The sequence below is a fragment of the Microtus oregoni genome, unplaced genomic scaffold, assembly GCF_018167655.1.
Source record: "Microtus oregoni isolate MIOR12 unplaced genomic scaffold, Mior012 000032F_ref0000030, whole genome shotgun sequence".
Taxonomy (NCBI): domain Eukaryota; kingdom Metazoa; phylum Chordata; class Mammalia; order Rodentia; family Cricetidae; genus Microtus; species Microtus oregoni.
Window position 1 is genome coordinate 10,731,695 of NW_024543091.1, and position 23,009 is coordinate 10,754,703.

Consider the following 23,009-nt stretch of genomic DNA (forward strand, 5'->3'; position numbering starts at 1 on the left):
TACAGGCTGTGGGCTTGGGGCTGAAGGCTCCTGTCTGAAGGGAACCAACTCTGTTCCTCGCCTGGGGCTCCAGGATGCATTCCAGTGTCCAAGAGCCTGGCGGAAAGCACTCTTGTCCTACTCAAAGGTCCACCTTCTTTCCAGGTGAGCTTGGCTTTTTCCGGGTCCCTGCTCTCAGTGCACAGGTGTCCGGACTTGTTCTAGCGTCCCAGCCCGGCGGGGGAGGAGGAAAAGAAAGACTGCTGTGTGCAGGGCTGGGATTTTGAGTTCAGACAGGGCGCTCGGCCACGCGGGCTGTGCAGTGTTGAGAATCGGGACCTGTTGCAACTCGCCGCCCCCTGGTGACACGCTCGGCACCGCCCGGGAGGTGCGGCCAGCTCCCGCCCTCGCAGGTGCGCCTCCCTCCTCCCGGCTTCCTGGGCGCCACCTTCGCAGCGGCGCGGCGGCGGCGGCGGTGGAGGGTGAGTCTGGAGTGCGGGGTACTTGAAGCGGCCTGCGGAGCGCGGGGTTGCTATCCCGGGTTCTTCCTTCTTTATGGACTTGGGGAGAGGGAGTCGGAAAGTTTGAAAAGTGAAGTCTCTGACTTAGGAGGTGCGGTCTAGAGGACAGGCACCGCCCACCGTGATCGGTTGGTGTATTTCCTGCTGAAGAGAAGGACCCTTGGAGAGGACTGGAGAAAACTAGGGTCTGGGGGTCCAGGGGAGAGCGAGGGAGGAGGGTGGAAGTGGCAGGGCCAGGGGTCCCAAAAAGCCCAGAGCTAAGCTGCAGAGAGCTCAAAGGCCAAGCAGAAGTTGAAGAGGAAGCGTTTTGTAAGATCCACTTTCTGCTGGGTGATAGACCAGTACTTTTATGATTCCAGTTGGCATACCTTGGGTCTTTGACTCACTGAGCTCTCCAAGATGATTCTGATACACAGGAATCTGCTCCTGTAGGTTGTAACCCTTAAGGGGAAAATGTTACTGCAGGAGATGGCTCCTGGAAACGGTCTTGGAGACTTCAGGCCTGTTTTGTCTGATGTCTTTCCTGTGATTGAGGGCTGTGGAGAGGGTTTGCTAATTGTCGGAATTGTGAGTATGTTAATAGTGCTTCTCAGGACAGAGACAGGAGGTTACAACAATGTTGGTGGCATTTTTTGGCTATGCTTAGTGTAATAAGATTATAGACTTCAAGGTCTCACTAGAGGTGAAGACTAAATAAATACATATCAAGAGACCAGGACACTGACAAGAAGACGCTCTAGTTGCCAGGAGTTGAAGCGAGACTATAATTTCCCACAGCCCATTTTCAGACTCACCCCACGAAAATCATTCCTGGTTACTGGCAGGCACCTCCCTTCTTTCCCTCTCTCATCCCAACAAGCCCAGGAGCCCAAGGACATCTGAGTGATGCTGAATCAGTGCTGACAGGCAGCAGGGAAAGGAGACAGGTGATGAGAGGTGCTTAGCAGAGAGAGCACTTTGCAGTTTTCCAAAGGAAAGAATGGGGGTGAATGCAAGGTGGGGCGGAGATCTGTCTGCCTTCTCCCGGCTTGGCTTCCACTGTTAGTCCCAAGCACGGTAGCTGTCCCCACACCTTCAGATTGTTAATTCCACCCCTTTGTTTTTGGGGCTAGGGCATTAGGGGTGTATACTCCTATTAAGAGTGCTTGATGCACCCTGCAGAGCCTGCCCAAGGGGATGGGTGGATCTCTTTTCTAAGCCTGGCAGGTGGAGACTGCAGCTGCCCAGAATTTACTGTGGGAAGGAGCTCAGTCTAACAGTTGGCGAAAGGGATTGCACAGATGCAGAGACACACCACACCCCTGCTGCTGACTCAGTGATGCCTTTTGCGATTGTGCTCGAGGTTATTTCATAATATACAAAATTCTTGGGGTGGAATAATTAATTTCTATGTTTTTTTTATCTTTGTCTGTTCCCGCAGTCACATTTCTTACAGTGTATGGTGTGGCTTATTCACTGAAAGTATTTATTTTATTGTGTATGCGTGTGCGTGTGCGCAACAATGTGTAGAGGGGAGGGCACAGCTCTGGGGAGGTGGCTCCTGAATAAACCCAGGTAGTCCAGGCTTGCACCGCAAGACTTTTGCTGGCTAAGATGTCTCACGGCCCATGAGTGTTTTCTCAAGATGACTCTCTCACTTTGCAGCCCTCTCCTGCTTACACCCTAATCAACTATGCTAAATCATAACAAGTTTCTAACATGTAACATTATTCTACATTGACCTAGAGAATACTGTGGCGGGAGAACTTCTGGCCCCGGTAAAGCAGAGCTCTCCAAAGCCTGCATCTGGTCATAGGACACCTTTCAAGAAGTGCCCACTTAATTGAATTTGACTAATTATTTGCAAAGTGACAAGTTACCCTTGCCTAGCTAGTTGGATAAGTGTGCTTGTCTGCCCCTGTGCAGCTTGTCAGATGTGAGTGTCTGCAAAGAAGTTCTGTTAAATACACTATCACTGACGAATATGAAAGGTACTTCTGGCCCCATGAGTTCACTCTGTACGTTGTGTTTTAGAGCTTTATTGGTGAATTTCTCATCTGCAGGTCAGAATCAATCCCTCCTTCTCATCAAACACTTCTAAACAGAAAACGAGGCTTGGAGATGCTATGAATAAAATTTTGTACAAATATCACTTAAGTCTAATTAAGATCAAACTCAGCATTTTTTTTTCTGGAGAAAATGTATTGGAGCCTTCAGAGGCAGTGCGATTCTCTATGATATTGATGGTCTTTGTCTTGAAGTAACCCAGGCCCCATAAGTAGGGTACTTCAGTACCTCCCAGAGAGAAGGGAACTGCCAGCCATTTGCCAGGCTGTTTGCTGTGGTCACCTGAGACAGGAGCTGTGGAAATGGAGGCTCCAGTGTCAGGAGTTACGCGTGGAGGCAGAGTGGAGGGACAAGCTGGGGAGGGTTCGCATTAAGAAACCAGGAAGTCTAACATATATAGGGGGAGACAAAATGGGGTTGGGAAGGATCTTCAGTGGCTTTGATTCTGTGGAAGGTGAATGGGGGTGAAAAGATCGCGCTTGTGTGTGTGCACACTTGTGTGTGTGCGCTTGTGAGTGCGCACGCTTGTGTGTGTGCACGCTTGTGTGTGCGCACGCTTGTGGTGTGTGTGCACGCTTGTGTGCTCTGTTCCACCTTGCAAGTTGCATGTTCACGTGGAGAACAGAGGTAAATGTAGGGTATCTCCCCTGTTGATTTTCGCCTTATTTTTCATACAAGATTTCTCACTTAACCTGAAGCTCATAAATTGTGCTCGATTGTCTGACCAGAAAGTTCTGAGGATCCCATTGCCCAGCATGGTGGTTTCAGGCTCTCTACTACACCTGGCTAATATTTTGGTGCTGGGAATCCCAACTTAGGTCCTCACACTTGCTTGGTGGCAGGTACTTGATCCTAACCAATGGATAATCTTCCTATCACCAGCTGAAAAGACACTAACAGCAGGGATATTCGCTGGGCATGTTTATGCTGGGAAATTCTTTAGTTACATGATCATGGATGATTTTAGGAAATTTTTCCTCTGGGGACATCTAATTACTGTGTGATTTTTTTATTGTGTTTTATTGTCTCATTGCCCCTAAAAGAGGGGTAAGATACCTCCTGGGGCACTTGGTATTTATCATTTGAGCTGTATATCCTATAGCTTTTAGACTGCTCATCCCTGGTGAAAGGAAAGTAGAAATTAATGATTAGCTTTCCGTGAATACTGACATAGTATCAAGTGTAGTCTCCTGTCCTGGCAGGCATCGATTCTAAAGGGTGTATACGAACATCTTACAGCGATGATGACATTAAATGGATAATATTTGTGCTCTTCACACTGTCCATTGGTTAAAAATATTCACCATTGTATTCCAAGCAGACCAATCCCACCGAGAACTAGAAGCAAGACACCATTCTTGGATATCAGGGCCCTCCCAGTTGACAGACTTGAGAGTGATGGTACATACACACAGATGAGTGCTGCAGGTGCTTGTGGGTATTGTATGGCTTCCCCACTCACTCTCGAAGTGAGCTTTCGCAGATTTGGATCAAGTATTTAATTCAGTTTTTCTACGGTTGTGCACTATTTGCGCCATGTGATCACTCCTTTGTCTCACTGTGCTCTGAAGTGCTCTGTGGTTATTTCCCACCGAGAGCACACTGAAATGTTGTGACCAGTCTCCTGAAAGTGTCACCAGGAAGCTCATGATTTCCCTTTTTCATGTCATGTTTTCACTTCGGAAGGTTTCAGTGCTAGCTAATCTCAGCTTGCTTCTGTGGTAGCATGAACATTGTTCACTGGGGAAGGAAAGGGAAGTTTGGGAGCACCAAAGAGTGGCATCTCCCACCCCAGGGCTCGTGATAGGATCATCCAACATGGGATTTTGATCTGAGCTGCCATCGACACACATAATCATGACTTTAATTTTTTGCAGCTCAGTGCTCTGCGTAGTCACTCCACATAGACTTGTCTGACTCATTTAGCAGCTGTTTCTTGATGTTTTGAAAGAACTGTGTTTTCCTTGAATAAATGGAATTTCTGATTCGTTTGCTGGGGAAATGTGTAGCATAGCTGTGCTGCTGTGTCCCCTGTGGTTTGTTCTCAGTGGCCACTCTCCCTTCCCATTTTCTCCCTCTACTGCTCATAAAAATAGCTTCTTGTCTTTCTTGCTCCTTTTGTTCTTTCTGTTCTGTTCCTTTCTCATGCTTTTCCTATTTCTCTCATTTCTTTGTTCTATCCTGTCTGTTATTTTCCCCCTTGCTCCATCTGATGCCTGTCTGTCCTCTCTGTCAGAAGATGATATAGGTTTCTAAAAGTCCACAACATTGTACAGAAGTCAAGTGCAAAGCAAATTTTAGAAACTGAACTTTTGTCCATAGAATCTATAATATATTATATAAAAAAGAGCTGTTCTTTGAATGTTAATTAAATATTAAACAAAATATTTACAGCATTTTGCATATTTAAAATGGTGATTCCTTTCTTTCCCAATAGAAAGTATCCACAATGACTTTCTGATTAGAATTAAGGCTCTGCTTCATTTGGCATGGCCAGCCAATTCTCTCTGGGCTTAAATTATATTTAACTTAAAAGGTGAATGTTATTAAAATATGGACTTTGGTTTTTCCATTCCCCCAAAGCTTAGAAGTTCGCCTTGTATTAATTATAACCCTCAAATAATTGTGGAAGTAAGACATTGAAAGCAAATGATTAGGAAAGACACAGCATGGCACGCCCACAGCCTAGTGTGCAAGTGAGTTAAAATATTTGGCAATCAAATTATATGAAATAAAAAGTATTTTATGTGTCAGTGTTCATGTGAAAGAGTCCAGGCTGTTCAAAGGTAATTTACTGAGGTGCTATCAGCTGTTGAGGGAAGGGAGATCCATTCTTTTTGAATATGTGGTCACTGGTAGATTTTACATGCTCCATTGTATGACCCTGTACCCAGACACTTGTAGATGTCACTAATTAGACTTAGTGGGTTGTCAAAAAAGAAACAAAACCAAAAGAAATAAAAGAAAAGGAGAGGTCAAGAGGGGGTATTTTGGAGAAGAAGGTTGGAAATGGAGGTGAGGATCAGATCATGTTCTATTGTAATCATTTATAAAATTTTCAAGAATGATGAAAAATATATATATTTAAAGTGACAAACCGTAGAGGATATAAGGGTAGTTCATTTGTATCTATTGTTTAGCCTTTAATATTTATCACAACAGTAGAACAATAATGAAATAATTCAAAGTTTTAATACATATGTGCAATTTCTGTGTTAAGCCAAGAGAAGAAATGTTGAAATAAGGGTAGCGGGGCTGCATCCCCGGCACCCGGCCGCCCGCACGGCTAGCTTTACCGCATGGCTAGCTTTACCTGAAATAATTACATGGAAACTGTATTCTTTTAAACACTGCTTGGCCCATTATATCTAGCCTTTTCTCGGCTAACTCTCGCACCACCTGGACTAGCCCATTTCTTATAATCTGTGTAGCCCACGAGCTGGCTTACCAGGAATGATCTTAACCTGCGTTTGCCTGGAGTGGGAGAATCATGGCGACTCCTGACTCAGCTTCTTTCTCCCAGCCTTCTGTTCTGTTTACTCCACCCACCTAAGGGTTGGCCTATCAAGGGGCCTAGGCAGTTTCTTTATTCCTTAACCAATGAAATCAACAGATTGATATATGACACTCCCACATCAAAGAAAGAGCCGCCAATCTCTCCATTGGAAGTGCCATAAGAAGGGCTCTGGTGGAAAGTTCTGGTCTTGCAGCAGTGGACCGGTTCTTACTCTCTGGGAAATCAGTCACCTTGACTTAAATCCAAAGCTGTGACTCAATTCTGCTGTTAATATCAAATCTTCCAACAGCCTGACATTGCAGCCTCTGTGGAGTAGAGTCACTCCACTAGGCATGTTAAATCTTGTGTGTCAAAGAGCTGCAATTTGAAATGCAAGAGAAAAAAAAAAACCTGAAGGAAACCTTTCCAAGGTCATGTGCTGCAAAATGAAAATTCCAAAAATCTGTGACCAGATCCTCTGGGCCTGCTAATTGGGTGTGCTGCGTGCACATGACCTGGTTGTGAAATCAGAGCTTGGAGGGGGAAAAGAGTAAACAGAAAAGCAAGACTTAACGCATTTGCATAAAAATGTATTCACCTAGGCAAGGTGGACAGAGCAACAGCAAGAATCCAGAGCTAGAGAACTGTGTAAGTTCTCCTCTCCATCACTGCCAGTCCGACCTGGGCATGGGAGCAGTCAGAAGTAAAGCAGTAGCATCCAGATCCTTTTTCTAATGAGGATGGTTTAGATCTGTGACATGAGTCTACGAGCACCAGCTTGGCTACTCTTTCGTCTCCTGGGGCCGCTTTTCAATCAGGGACTCGCAGGCCTACACATCCAACAAGCCCAGCACCAGTTTGCATTCTTGGGCTGTAGTTTATTAACTAGCACCTATGTGTGTGCGAGTAGACTGCAAACAAAGGAAAGAAGCCAATAAGGTTGTTGAGAAAACGGGTCTGAAAACAATAGGAGGCTAGTTCTCAGATTTTTGTTGAGAGTTTCTGGGGGTAAAAAGTCAAATGAAAGCCACTTCATTTCAATCATGGCATAGACGCCTCAGCAAACTTGATTAAAAGCCAGTTTTGAGATCAGTGACTAGGTAGACCCTGGCTGATGTCCCTGTTACATGTATGATCAGTGTCCCATGTCTTACTGTGGGAAACTTGATATTAACATTGATACTTTTCTTGGCTTTTTAGTTGTCTAAATTATCTTCACTGACCTAATTTCCATGATTTATATCCATTTCAAGCTTCTTTTTAAGAGCCCGAGGTTGGGCTAGGGGAATGGATCAGCAGCTAAGATTACTGGCTGTTTTTCCAGAGGACCAGGGTTCAATTTCTAGCACCCACAGGTGGCTCACAATTGTCTGTATCCAGTTCTAGGAGATCCAGCAACCTCTTCGGGACTCTGCAGACAACAGACACATGCTGCGCAGCTTTACATGTGTGTAAAACACTCATACATGTAACATAATAGAATTTTAAGAATGAGCCTGCAGCTGCTCTGTGTGTCTCTGCACACTGTGAAATGAAGTTTGTAGGCTTTTGCTTTTTCATAGATGAGGCGCGCTGCCTTTGCTAAAATTATTTGAAACACCGTTTTAAGAGTTCATATCGCAGCATATATTTGCTATTCTTCCCTCTATCGTTTATCTGTAAATGCCAACACGTCCCCAAAACAGCTTTTTATTCTAAGCAGATTCAAAAAGTGGGACATAAGTGCTTATGACACGTGTCAAATATTTTAGCACCAAGGGCCACTTCTTGCCTGTAGTGTTTTGTCTAAATATGTTGTAAGTTTTATTAAGGTTCTGACATTCGAGAATTTGTAGAGGGTGTTTAAAAGTGAGGAAGACAGCCATGGCAAAACAAGATGGAAGACACAAGGCACACTCCTTGTTTCTCCTGTATAATTGCATAGGGAATAGAATTGAAAATTTTATGCAAAAGAACCGGCCTTATCTAAGACTGCACTGCCAGCTCACCAATAAGTGAGCACAGCCCCCTCAGAGGCCCTTAGAGAGCTCCTGTTCTGATGAGCCTATGCAAGTGATAATTGTTTCACATATTTTAAAAAGTAAGGTGATCAGAGTAAGCATGGGGTCAAGACGGGTCCCCTTTAAAAAAGGGGTCTAGAAGACCCCTCTAAGGAGATTAGTAATGGTCACTAAGAAAGCATTGTAAACACAAAACATTCCAGGCACATGGAAAAACTGGTATAAAAATAGTGATTAGCTGGGGTGGTAAATAGAAGGAATCTATTGGGTATCCAGGAAAGTGCCCACAAGTCAAAGAACATATGGTGGGAGCTCAGCACAGCAGACAGCTTCAAGAGTTTTGCCAGCAGTCCATGGATCTTACACTGGGTGAGGTTGTTCTGGGGTGAGCAATGAGATGAGAGAAAACAGGTAAGCAGAACTTCTTCACCTAAACATTGGCAACTGGGAAACAGGTACCTCTGATGAGCTGTGAGGGAATCCTTAGCCTTTTCCCGAACCCAGCTTTATGATATGTGTCAGTGGCTTCCAGAGACCTTTGGCACTCTTGATTATCCCTATCGTAAAATTATTTCCCCACACCTGCAGTGTTTCAGGGGAAAAATGTCCTTCATCCTGTTTTCATTTTAGAGAGAGAGACATGTTTCTTAACCTCCAATCTGGATTCATAACTGGAGGATTGATTTATCTGATAACTCAAAACATCACTTGCTATTTCCTCAAGTTGCAAACTAGTCGTTTGTTTCCTTTGGGATTGTGTACTGGGATTATGTTCCCTACCCATGACCCTCTAGTATCATCCTCCCTCCCCCTCCCGCACCCCAACAAACTCCCTCATACCTAGTAGTCTGGTGGCTACACCATTAAAGACAAAGACATTCCCTTCTCCAGCAACCATCAACTGTCATATGCTCCTCAGGAGAAGATGGGGTTTAGTGGTCAGCTTCTCTGCCTGTAGTGGAAGACTAGTGGGCACTGCAGATATCCATAGCTGCCATGTGTTCGTGGCTAACACAGCAATGTCACATCTGGATGATGGCTTTTCATGTCACTCTACCCCATCCTCCGGCTCTTAAATTCTTTCTGCCTTCTGTGGTGCCACCATACTGTGCCTTAGTATGGGGTGGCGGTGGGGGAGGGATGAGTGTTGATAGAGATAGATTGCTGAATACTGAACATTCATCAGTCTCTTATTCTTAGTGTGTTAACCAGGTTGGAGTTTCTGCATTGACCATACTTTGCAGAGAGGACTGCTTCAGGCTGAGAGTTTGACTAGTTTGTGAATGTAAACATAAGTATTTAGAAGGCCACTTGGCAGCAAAGCAGTTGGTTACCTCTAAAATGATTGTGCCACTATGGCACCAATGGGCATACTTTGCACAGTGAGTAGGTATTGTAGTACTTGTATTCTACAGCTAGGCAAGAGCCCTGATAAGTTTTCTGTCCCCCAGCATTCTGCATGACATCTTTGACACCAGGAAAACTAGGCAGTAGAGGGTTTCAAGCTCTGTTCTGTAAACAGAAATTTTTGTCCTACACAGTCCCACAGTCATTCAGTCCCAAAGAAACACATAGAGGCTTATATTAATTATAAACTGTTTGGCCTAGTAGCTCAGGCTTATTATTAACTAGCTCTTACAACTTAAATTAACCCATAATTCTTATCTATGTTTAGCCATGTGTCTTGATACCTTTTCTCAGTGAGGCAGTCTCATCTTGCTTCCTCTGTGTCTGGCTGGTGACTTTTCTGTGTCCTATGACCAAAGGGTGTGGTGAGAAATTAGAATCTTAACTCCATTACAGCTTACTCCAATTAATGATATACCAAACTACATAACTGTAATTAATTTTAATACTCATTCTTCCTTATGAAATAATTTTATAAGAAGCAAAACCCATACAAGACACAAAAAATGACCCATCCTGACACCTCTTGAGAATCCCTACTTGTATTGAAAACAGAGTTTAGAACTTTCATTATGATTAACATAAATGTACAAAAGCTGTTTGCAGAACGACTTTAATTAAGACATGAAAATACAAGACTTCAGGAGCACCCCCGCTTCAAGTATGCAATATCTTTATTTTTCTGACAAGGTGCAGTTGAAAGTTATACTTGCCTTTTGAGACCGCCCTATTGATTGCTTTTGAGTGCCCAGTGTGTCTGCATTGTTCTTTTGGAAGCTGTGTGTTTTGTATTACTTCAACACCTCCACTTAATAGAAACAGCTGTGTGCTTGAATCTTAAGAAGTTCTGCGCCGATGGTTCAATGTTTAAATTCGGCTGCAGTATTTTCTAATGTGTCACACTGAGTCGCTAAGGTAGTGTGTTATTATTCTAGTATATATCATTAGCCTAGCATTTAGCAGTTATGTAGTGAGCATTAAGAATTTTGCTGGACAGACACAATTGTTGCCCTCACAAAACACGCTGAAGAGGGCAGTTGGGTTGTTGCTGATGTGTGATCTGGGTAGGGAGGGTGATGGCAACTCTGTGCTGGAGTTCCTTGCTAAGTTCCAGTGAAGTGCAGCCCATTCTGTTCTGCTCTTTCTTCCTCGCTGTCTCCTTCTCTCCCTCCCTCCCTCCCTCCCTCCCTTCCTTCCTCCCTCTCTCCTTCCCTTCTTCCTCCTTTCCTTCTTTCCTTCTTTCCCTCCCTCCTTTCTTTCCTTCCTTCTTTTTATTTTGTGGATTTGGTATATCCCAATAGCTTTAGCTTCTGGACACTTTGCAGTGTTTGCTTCGCTGTGTAAGGATTATTGAACAGCTTTATATGTAGAGTTCTGAATCACAGATTACCATCAGTTAAATGCCTGCATTAGTTCAAAATAACTTCTGAGGTACTTCTTTTAAAATTTATTTTTCTTCAGTGCGAAAATAATGTATATTCATTAATAAACGTTTTGAATTATAAAAAAAAAAGTGGAGAGGGGTTTTGAAAAATAAAATCTCCCGTAGATGTACCACTTAGAGAAAACCTCCTTTGTGAGCTGGGTGTGCTGCTACATGTCTGTAGTCCTACAAAATAGGAGGTATAAATTGGAGGACCCTGAGTTCAAGGCCAGCCTCAGTTTAATAGCGGGTTCTAGATCACAAAGTCAGCCTGGACTACTTGATGTTAGCTGTGAACTAGCAACTATATATATAAAATAGAGCATATTTCCGGAAGTCAGCCTTACAGATAGCAGCAGGCGCTTTGCCAGCAAGAAGTCTTTCCCTCTGTGGCAGACTCCCAGGACAAAGGTACTTCAGGGGAGGAATGCTATCCCCCACAGGCCAGGTAACTTATCTCCCTATCTCCAGCAGCTGGGCCTTCCTGTAGATTCCGGGCTGGGATCTCTGCTTCTACAGGGAGAGGTAAGCAGTCTACCTGAGTTTTTAAATCAAAGTCTAATTCTTGGAAAATGACAGGCACGTAAGAACTTAGAGGCCTCAGATACCAAAAGGCTAAGGCTCATCTTTGGACACACCTAAGGTTCTCTTCCTCCGTACTTCCCACCACATAAATTATTCCTTAAACACTTTCCCAAAGGGCAAGACAGCCCCTGCCCCCTTCTCCAAAATAGTGTATATTCCCTCATTTTTCAGGGTAGTCCTGTTACCTTGGAGGGGTCAAGATTTGAGGGGGACAGGGGAAGGGCCTCCAAAGATGGAGGCCGAGGCTGGGATTACAAGTCCCAGAAATTCTCCTTCTCCCTCCACACCCTGCCACACTCTCTCTGGCATTAACTAATCCTTGTCCAAAAGAGCCTTCTGGTTTATGGTCCTCTATCACATATGAGACCTTTTACATTAGAGCCTTCCTTAAAAAAAGAAACAAAGTGAAAACTCACCTTCATTTTGAGAATTATTTATTGGGTTTTTAGAAAACTTTTCTTGAATTACAATTTTGCTTGTGTGTGTGTGTGTGTGTGTGTTGTGTGTGTGTGTGTGTGTGTGTGTGTGTGTGTTTGTGTGTTTTCTATTCAGCCCACTAATCTACAGCAAGCTTTTCTGAGTGTCATTAAAGGACTTCATGCAGCTGCTGGCCTTCCTGTCTTGTCTTTGCATTCTGATGCTATGATTTTGGTTAACATCCATAAACTAAGAAGCAGGCTGGAAGTGAAACTTGCAGCACTTCCTCTTTGGGAGGTATTGATGTGCTAGGGGTAGAACTGGAATGAGACCTGCCCTAAAGGCCTTGGAGCTCCCTTTCCTCATTGTCTCTTATCTTGCCCTGTGTATCTTTTTCATTTGGCGGTTCCTAAATTGCAATCTTTGCGATAATTTAGTGTGAATATTTTCAGGTTGATTTTAAAATACTTATGAAAATGTAAAAGGCCCAGAACATACTAAGCAATCTTGAAGGAGAGAAAAGTGGAGAGCTTATATTATTTTACTTTAAGCGATAGCATCCAAAACCTCTGAAACTGACAAACAGCTCAACAAAGACATCCATAAAAGGTACACAAACTCAGAAATTGATGGTCTTTTATGCAGTATGGGATTTTCAATTGGCAGATCAACATATGCTTTGAAGAGTGTAGTGGGAAAAGACTGTATGTCTTTCCAGTAGTCCTAGAACAAATGGATACACATATAAAAACAAATGCAGTTTTTTTGTATACAAAGTTAATTCAGGATGATAGTAAACCTAAAATGTAGACGCTAGGCCATCATCTGCTTAGAGAAAATGTTCTGCCCAGACGTAAAACCCCATTCTGTGTCCTATGTCAGAATTCCTTGCCTTTTGATCCATTTTCCTTGTCCTTGATGCCCTTCAGCTCATGAGGACACCAGAGCAGCTCATTTTATAGGCAGAACTTATTGCGTAAGCAGTTAATATGCTATTCTCTAATATGTACTGAAGTGTATAGAACAAGTTTTATAAAAAATCCAAAATTTATTAATTTCAGGGAATGACAATCCACAAAATGATTGCTTGCATTCTTCTGATTGTAAATCTTGTGTACATTTTTAAAATGTTGAAGGAAGTAATGCCTGCTGGGTGAAATGTTTTAGGTCTAGAAGCAGATGGCCTGAAATCTTATCTGAGGTCATGGGATTTAGAGGCCTCTGGTCTAGACTACAGGAGTATTTGGGCCTGAATATTTAGGACACAGGGGAAGGCAACAGCTGAAGGAGCTCTAGCCCAGCCATGGAGGATCACTGCACAACACACCCAGACCGAGGGAGAATCCAGCTTGCTCCTTAAAGCTGGGATTGTGGGAGACCTCTAAGTGGTCACCAACAGACCTGAGTTCTCACCCGCCATGAGTCACCAAGGTACATTGAATCAGTGTCACAGGCCAGTTCCCACAGAAAAAGAAAGGCCTTAGTAAGGGGGAAAAAACCCTGGAAGGTAAGCACTAAATTTATATATAGATTAATTTTCTATTTACAAAAATTCACTGTATAAAATGTTGAGTTTTATTATTTCATTTTACTTTCTGTGTGGGTGTGTCTGTGTGTACATTTTTATGTGTTTGTATGTGTGCAGTGTAGATCTTTCTTCAGGGAAGATCCTCTGCCACCACCACCACCGTCATTATCATCATCATCATTGTTATTATTGTTGACACAGTCTCTTCCGTGAAACTCTCCACAGGAGCTCAGATGGCTTCTATGAGCCCGAAAGGCCTGCTTGTCTTTGTCCCTAGCACTAAGACCACAGGCACAGGCTATGCTACTCAACAGTTTTTAGCATAATTTTTAATACTGAGCTGTGACTGAGTTATCTCTCCACCCCTGACATTTGCTTTCTTATTACATGAAATTATTTCTCAGGTTACTGCCTAGCATGTTTAAACAGTGTTTGATGGCAGGTAAAATGGTGAGGAGTTCAATCTCATTTAATCTCTACGAAGACTCTTTGAGGTTACAACCATTAAATTTACCCATTTTCCTGGGGGCAACTTTGAGATTTCTAGCTTTTGCAACACTAATGGCAGGTTTTAGCAGAAGTCAGAGCCAAGCCACGTTACACATTGTGTCATCTCTATTTTCTTATTTGGTCCTTAAAATAATTCTGATTCTTTATTTCATATAATTGGTCACTTTCTGCATTAAACATTTTTATTTTTTAACTAGTCTACATGAAATAATGAACTATACAGCTTGTGTAGGCCTGTATTTGTGTAACTTTTGAATGTTGATTCACACCTCTGAATTTATTGTAGTTGACCTTGGTACTGTTTTATTGGTGCAAATGGGCACTTATATATGTTATGCAAATGTTCTATAACTGAATTAAACTCCACCCCAACCCACTACTGTTAATGTTTATAATTTTGCCATGTTAACACCATTTAAAAAAATTTTTGAGTCTTATTCTGACATCTAGTTCTAAAGTTATATCACTATATTTTTATTTATCCAAAGTTATATCACTATGCTTATATTTATTCATTCAAATATTTCTACATTTACCAAGGACTGAGGAAGAATAGAGTACTTCAGCATAACACAACATATGATGGCATCAGGACGGCCATGTTCCATTCATTGTAGTTGATGGAGTGCTCAAAGTTTGGTAGACAGAGATTCAGGAATGGTTTGGAAATGGGTAAAGGTTGGTTTACCTTACTTCCATTCTAAACTTTGTGTAGACAAATACTGTGTGCTCGTTATGAAACTCTTTGCTTTTTGTTTGTTTGTCTGCTTGCTTTTTGTATTTTTTAGGTTTTCGAAACAGGGTTTCTCTGTGTAACCCTGGCTGTCCTAGAACTCCCTCTATAGCCCAGGCTGGCCTTGAACTCACAGTGGTTGGCCTGCCTCTGCCTCCTGAGTGCTGGGATTAATGTTGTGCGCCACCACTGCCTGCCTGCTTCATTGTTATTCCTATGAATTAATTGTGGGAATTCTTCAGTATAGACATGGACTTCCAAATATTGTTCATATTTTAAAGTTATCAATATTTACTAAAGACTTTATCCCCTAATATCTGAAATTGCTACATTGGATCAGGCATGCCAAATGTGCTGAATAACAGCCAATACTAATAAACCAGAAATTATATTGATGTAAAAGCGATATTGCTACCCCATCTTCCAGTTAAAATAGTTAAGGAAATTAAAAGATAATTAGGTATTGAGCCACTAGGATTTGCTTTGGGATGAATGAATTGATACTGAGATGCTCTTGCTTAATATTTCTGGGTCCAGAAGATAACAAATTCTACTCTTTGGGATGTTTGCTCCTAGCACCTGTGGCAGAGTAGGGTCTGCCTCTAGTGGTCCTGAGTGCTGATTAACCTGTATTTTTGAGCTAATTCATCATAAGTGTGACAATAAAGCCACTTTCAAATATAATGACATTGGATACCAGAAGTACAAATTAACTTATACTTGACATCTTATTAAAATAAGTTCATAATTTAATTGCAGCATCTTGATGTTTTGTCATTCTAAAGTTCTAGTAATCAAATTAGAAATAAAACACAATCCTTACAAATAAAATTTTAAAGGCAGAAGGGTCTAAAATTTTCTTTTTATATTCTCCTTCAAATAAAATTTATTGAATAGAACACCATTGCTGGTTTTTGCCTGACAGAAAGATTGTCCAATATGAGTTGTCTTCAAACAATATTTGTGCATGGAATTACACAATACCAGGAATCATTTTTTATCTATTAATATAAACTTTCTCTAAGTATAACATGAAAATATTATTTAATATTTAATTTAGAATATGTTCAATCTTATAAAAATTTTTAAAAATACTCAAAACAATCATTGATATTAAGTTGTCAGAGGCATAAATACTGATAGATTTATATATATTAATGGCTTTATATATTTATTCTAAATAAACTTTAATATAAATGATTCTAAATAAAGCTAAATTTTCTGGGGATTGGTTTATGGTTAGAATTTGTACAATAATACAAATGTGTGATTTCATCCAACATTTTAGTCTATACAAAAATGTTAATAGTTTAGAATGAAGTTGCAGAAGTTGATTTAGAGTTTGTCATTAGTTTTAAGTCTACCTCTGTACAAGAGACAGGTTAGTGTGTTATAGATTTAAAGGCACATGTGTTCACGGCCTTCCCATTTTCGTGTCACATCTAAGTTGGACCCTCCTATGAGAGCTGTGTAATAAAGAACAGATGGAACCCACTGGATCTTTCCTTCCGCTTGTTCTCATGTTGTCCCCCTCACTAACTGTGCAGTGCTTGCCTAGGTTCTCCCTTCTGAGTTCACCCGTTTTGCACTCTTCGTAAACTTGCATTTCCACAAACTGTTTTACTTTTTTGGTTGATAGGTCTTCAAATGTATTACAGCATCTCAAATCTATAAGATGGGCGTGTACCCACAGCTGCTATTTTTCCCCTTTTGTTCACGTGTCTGCACAGGAATTCTTACTCCCATGTGTTCATTTAGATATTTGTGCTTTTCCTTACCGCAGTTTTCTTTATCAGTACTCCCTTCCTACTTGAAAACCACCTCCAGACTGTAGACATTTCTTCACTTAAGTCTTCATCAAAATGCTCCATGCACCACAGAAAAAGATGGGAAAAATGCCTTTGAAACTTTAAAAGTTTGATTTCAACATTCATATTTGTGTGTGTGTTTTAACTGAAATTTCACACAATGTATTTAGCTAATGGTTTCCCTTCCCCATCCTCCCAGATCCTCCCACCTACCCACCCAACTCCAAGCCTTTGTTCTTTTTCTCTTTAAGAAAAAAAAGAGGGTGTAGGAACATCATAAAAAAGCACAACACACACACATTCTCTCTCTCTCTCTCTCTCTCTCTCTCTCTCTCTCTCTCACACACACACACACACACACACACATGAAAAAACATGCAAACACAAAATCAGAAATCATAAAATACAAGCAAAAAGACCAGGAAGATAAAAAAAATCAAAAACAATATGAAATAAAACATCTACAAAAAACACCACTGAGTTCATTTTATGTTGGCCTTCTACAACTGGGCATGGAGATTACCCTTATGTGTGGTTTATAAACCCAGTCAAATTCCATTGGAGACAACTAAATTTTCCCTTTCCAAACAGTTGTCAGTTGGAGATAGCATCTTGTTTGGAAATGGATGATCATGGCCATTTCCCCCTCTAGAGCTGGGGTCCTGTCTGTCTTGAACATGTATAGACCCTACATGTGCTGCCACAGTCTCTGAGTTCTTATGTGCACCAGTCCTGTTGTGTCTGGAAGACAGGTTCTTGGCTCTTAAAATCTTTCGGCTTCCTCTTCTGCAAAGCTACCTGAGCCCAGAGAGAAGGGATTAGATGGGGTCATCCATTTTTGTACTGGGGGTTCCCGGATCTCTCATTCTTTGCAGGTAATCCAGCTGTGGGTCTCTGCATTACTACCCATCTACTGCAGGAGGATGCCTCTCTGATAAAGGCTGAGTGGGATTTCCCAGAGTGACTTGTGAAATCTATTCTTTGGCTTATTTTATAGCCTTTGTATTAGCAGAATTTATATTTTGAATTTCTATTTTCTTGCCATAAATGACACTTCAAATTTGATATCGAGAGTACTTATGCTTTTTGGATGCATAGACTTTAAGGGTATGTTTTTCTAGAATGAACCACTTCACTAGCAGTGAATCCTAATACTCAGTCTACCTTTTGTGCCACATTGAGACTTATTTTTACCAACTCATTATTTCTATGTTAAAAGAATACATGCTTCCTAGCTGTTTTAATCATTATTAATGAAGTACTTTTCAGTTTTGTGTTAGAGCCACACCTAATTAATTTTGTACTCTAATGAACCTTTGGAAATGTTCAGCAAAACTCTTCCAAATGAAATCCCGAGTCTGTAACTAAACACAGATGCTCTTTTGCTCCAGTTTGCATTTGTAGAAGTGATATTACTTTCTTATTTTCAGTTAAAATTGGTTTGTAGGCATTCCCCTTCAAGATTATTCCTTGTAAACAGCTCTTGTGATAAACTAGTATCATATACTCCAGTACCCATCTGGAGTATAACTGTTCCCAAAGAAGGATATCAAACATAGTATTATCGCTAGTCTTGTCTGTAAGATCCAAACTCAGGTGACGTGACTTTTGCACTTTCCCACAATGGCCTCCGACTTGTTAACTATTAGGGCAATCCCTAGCATTTCATGTTAACTGTCAGATTACATGTTAACCGTTAGATTAACCCCTAGCATTTCATATTAACTGGTAGATTAACCCTTAGCATTTCACTTTCCAGACTAGTTCACAGTGTGGTTTTGTTCCTTTATGCCTATCCTTCAATGTAAATGATAAATTACAGTTTCCTTTGTGGTCATTATCCTTTTGACCTCTGTAGGTTGTCAGTATACCTATAGTTCAGTAATTAATTTTGAACAATTGTAATACTTTCTTATGCATAAAAAAACAAGAAATGAATGATGTTTTTAAAGAACTTTATGTAATTTACCTCCGAAATGGGTAGCCGGCATCTATAATCTATCTATCCATCTAACTGTCTACCTACCTACCTATCCATCATCTATCTATCTGTCTATCTATCTATCTATCTATCTATCTATCTATATATATATATCATCATCTATCTATCCATCTATCTATCTATCATCTATCTATCAGTCCATCTGTCAATCCATCCATCCATCCATTCATCCATCCATCTATCCACCGTTTATCCATTTATCCATCTATCCATTATCTATCCATCTATTCACCTATCCACCAATTGATCAATTGATCTGCTTGATCTATCAATCTATCTATCTATCTATCTATCTATCTATCTATCTATCTGTCTGTCATCTCCTCACAGTGAAAGTCTCTGCAGGGGATAGATCTTTTGAGCCTTGCTCATCAGCCTGTATACTCACAGCTCCTCTGTGTACTTGGCAGAGTGAATCTTGAGTGAGTATTATGAGGAAGGGTAATGGCTTCCAGACTTGCCCCTCACAGGCTGAGTTTGAATTGGAGTGGGGGGGGGGGCGACTGCAAAGATCAGTAAAGCATAGGATGTTAAAGTAGTTCAGAACCACAGCTAAAGCCGCTCTGGTCAGATCAGCTTTGTAGTTCTTGTAACCCAGAATGCAGCTGCCATGTGAGCCCCACAATGGGTATCAGGACTTCAAACAGCTGAGAAGCCCCTAATCTGACAGTGTCTCTTTCTGTGAAGCAGGACACAAGGAGTCTGATGTAGAGCCTCTTACCATTGGTTTGGTGGAACCGTGGCAGTCTCCTGATCGCCACACCTGGCTCACTTGGTCTTATCTTCTCAGCTCAGTCTCTCATTCCTAAAGAAACCTGTTTTCCTGCATACCGAGATTTCCTCCCTGACTCCTGAATACCCTCTCTCCATTTCTGCTTTGTTCTTCTGACTGTGCTTTTGGCCTTGTCCGAAATGAAAGTATCTTCTGCTGCAGGACTTTTCTTGTAGTCTTAGCCTTAGCTGCAGCATGCCTCCTGCTCAGGGCTGCCCATAGCTTGTCTATTTTGTACCGATCTCTGCTTGCTTTTATTCTTAAACCAGCAACTACAACATGATTAATTAATGAGCATAAATACTAACCCATTTGGCCCTCTGTAATGCATGGCCTATAGTTTTATATGTATAACAGTTTTATATGTATATCTTCCTATGTACTTCAACTAAATAGTAAATTCCTGGAAGACAGATATTTTGTGCTTTTCTTGAATATTCAGCATATCAATGTATTTGTATCATTGACTAGCCAGGCATTAATCCTATTCCAATACTATTTTAATGTCAAAAAGTATCCCACCTCATCAAGCACACCCTGCTCTCACATATAAGTTGAGTGGATGTTCTATATCATCAGAGAAGACAGGTCCATTATGTCACATGAGACACTTAATTTGGAATGTCTTGAGTTTGCAAGGGAGATCCATATAACTGACTGTGATCTGTGATAGCTATTGAATTGTGGCTCTATTAATGTCATTTTGGATATGAAGTGTGTCAGTTCAGTACTTAATGTAAATGTAAGAACTCAAACAGTACTTAATGCAATGCTGTCAAAGTGATACATGACATATACCATAAATATCTGCACATAGAATTCTAACTGACCTTGGCTTTCTTATTGCACACGTAGGAACCTCTGCACAGATGAACATTTGAAAGTATCATCGTCAAACATCTGCAACCATGGAGACGTCGTCAATGCTTTCCTCACTGAATGATGAGTGGAGATCCGATAGCTACATCGAGCCCCACTACAAGGAGTGGTACCGTGTGGCCGTTGATGCTCTGATTGAACATGGGATAGACGCCTACCAAGAATTCCTCGTCAAGGAACGAGCTTCAGATTTTCTAGCTGAGGAAGAAGTTAATTATATTTTGAAAAATGTCCAGAAGTTTGCACAAAACACAGAAAGTGGTTCTGATAGTTCCTGTGATGGTGCCTCCTCATCAGGGACTTACTGGCCCACACAGTCTGATGTGGAGGCTCCAAATCTTGATTTAGGCTGGCCATGTGTGATGCCCGGATTCTTAGGGAGTACGCATATAGACCTCCTCTTCCATCCACCAAGAGCACATCTACTTACAATAAAGGAAACTATTCGGAAGATGATAAAAGAAGCAAGAAAGGTAGTAGTATATCTTTTTTGAAATGAAAGATATGAAATGTGGATAAGTGCAGTGTTCTATGCACTTGTTCTATGATGGGCACATATGTTAACATAAAAATCTATGGGTGTGGCTCATTCCTGCTAATTTCAGAAAATATACCTATAGATATATATATAGGAAACTCACACATTCATATCTTTCAAGATTTCTTTGTGTGTGTGTGTGTGTGTGTATGAACACATGTACCCATGTATGTGGGTACCCATAAAGGCCAAAGAAGGTGTCATATCCCCTTGCTAGAGTTACAGGCTGTTGTGAGCTAATCAGTACGAGTACTAGGAACTGAACTTGCGTCCTCTGAAACAGCAGCAAATGTTCTTAACTTTTCAGTCATCTCCCTACCCCCGTACATTCCCCAGTCTTATGTGTATCTGAGACAGTAGCAAGAGGTCCTTTAATAGAAAGATATTTCTATTAAAGAAATAAAAGAAAGTAATTTTTCTCACAATGCACCTAAGAGGCTTTTTGCCATTGGAGATGAAAGTACATGGGCTGGAATAAGATGATTTTTGACATATTCATATGTTTTAAGCACTTAGAAACTTTTCTTACTCTTTGAAAAATATGTATAATGGTGAATCTTTGTTTGCTATAGTACTAAAAATAATTGTTTTGCTCTCAGAATGGTTCATTCTATTAATATATAAACTAGAGTTCTACTTAACCATTTTCTGAATTATACATTAATGTATAATATAAAATCAACATTATGACAATTTTTTCAAGCAAAGTTCTGAAGCACTTACCAGTCTAGGGTCTTGTACTCTTTATCAATTACTTATATTGCCTTATTAATCATATAAAATTTATTTTAGAATTCAGATAAAGCTACAGAAATATCTTTTTAATCAATGAAAATTATTAAGAGTTTCTTTTGTCTTTCTTGTGTTAGTTTAAATGTGATGATCACCATGAAAGATATTTTTAAGACTATGGCAGCAATTCTTGTTGTAGGAGGCTGCTTGTTTGTTTCCCTGCAGCCTGGCAGCTCAGACCCAAAATAACCACACAGAAACTGTATTAATTAAATCACTGCTTGGCCTATTAGCTCTAGAGTCTTATTGGCTAACTCTTACATATTAATTTAACCCATCTCCATTAATCTGTGTATCACCATGAGGCTGTGCCTTATCAGGTAAAGTTTCAGCGTCTGTCTCTAGTGGGGCTACTGGCTTTTCCTGACTCTACCTTCTTTCTCCTAGCATTCAGTTTAGTTTTTCCCTGCCTACCCTATTCTACCCTGTGCAGCCTTAAGACAGTTTCTTTATTAACCAATGGTATTCACAGCATACGGAGGGGAACCCCATATCAAATTCCCAAGTTTAGAAGATGTAGGCCAGTCTGGGCATGGTGGCACATGTCTGTACTTTTGATACAAAAGAGACAGAGTCAGCAGGACCTTAAGACCATCTTTGAGGCCATCCTTATCTGTCTGGTGAATTCTGGATCAGACAGAGTTAGTGAAACACTGACTCAAGGTTTGTTTGTTTGTTTTTTAGGGGAAAATGGACAAAAAATATTTTTTTTATAAATTTATAAATTATCTATTAGGTCCATGCTGTATAATAGAGAAATTTAGGAAAGAAAAGGAATTGAGGAAACAAACATCCTCATTTATTTTCTATGTTGACATGACATAAAACGGCTTGAAAAATACAGTTTCATGAAGTATAAAAAATAAGGACCTCAGAGTTCTCAGTGATATTACAGTTTCCAAGACATGTAACTACTACCTAAAAGTTGTACAAGGGAGACACAGTGTTCTTAAGCTAGTGTTGGATGTAAGCTTTGTGAAAGGAAAGCCAAACCCTTTGAATTCAAATAACCTCACTTTTTAGGGGTGCTGATTTAATTAGCCATATTATGTTGACAAAAATGCTTATCTGTTTTCATTACTAAACATTAGCTATTAAATGAGGACTTAGTAGTGGACCAAGCTTTTAGTGACTGAGTTAAATTGTCAGACAAATCTTTTGAACTAATCTATTTTAAAAATTATCCTTTCTTTTGTGCTGGGAACAAATGATACAATTATAATTTATAAATCAAGCAAGAGTTCCAAAAGCATAATAAGACATGGCACTTACCAGATTTTGCTAATTTTTATCAGGAAATGTCATATATTGTGAGTCTCAGTATTAAAGGTAATCTAGGGTCTGTGTCAGAGTAGTTGCAATCACACTGATCAGCTTCCCACAGGCTACGAGACCATAAACATAATGCAGCTCCCATGGAAACTGAGCATTATTCATGACCTTTTATATATTTTTCTTCCTAATGTAGCCCTGTTTAATAAGCTTCTGAAATAATATCTTCATCTGGAAACTCCCACTTGAATACGGACTTTGAGAGGAACTGAAAGTCTGTATTATAAAATAAGGTTATATT

The 23,009-nt window shown here is 40.7% G+C and overlaps 1 protein-coding gene across 2 annotated transcripts in view; it reads left to right on the plus strand.

Moving 5' to 3' along the window:
- Positions 1-424: 424 nt before the first annotated feature.
- Fam83b (family with sequence similarity 83 member B) overlaps positions 425-23,009 on the plus strand; it is a 74,483-nt gene continuing 51,898 nt past the window's right edge. Inside the window, exons 1-3 of one of the 2 annotated variants that reach the window (XM_041679931.1) lie at positions 433-461; positions 11,344-11,397; positions 20,083-20,579. In XM_041679931.1, coding sequence (XP_041535865.1) covers positions 20,136-20,579 — 444 coding nt within the window. In that variant the 5' untranslated portion in view covers positions 433-461; positions 11,344-11,397; positions 20,083-20,135. Of the gene's footprint in view, positions 462-11,343; positions 11,398-20,082; positions 20,580-23,009 lie in introns of both variants that reach the window. The other variant, XM_041679932.1, reaches the window with a different exon arrangement.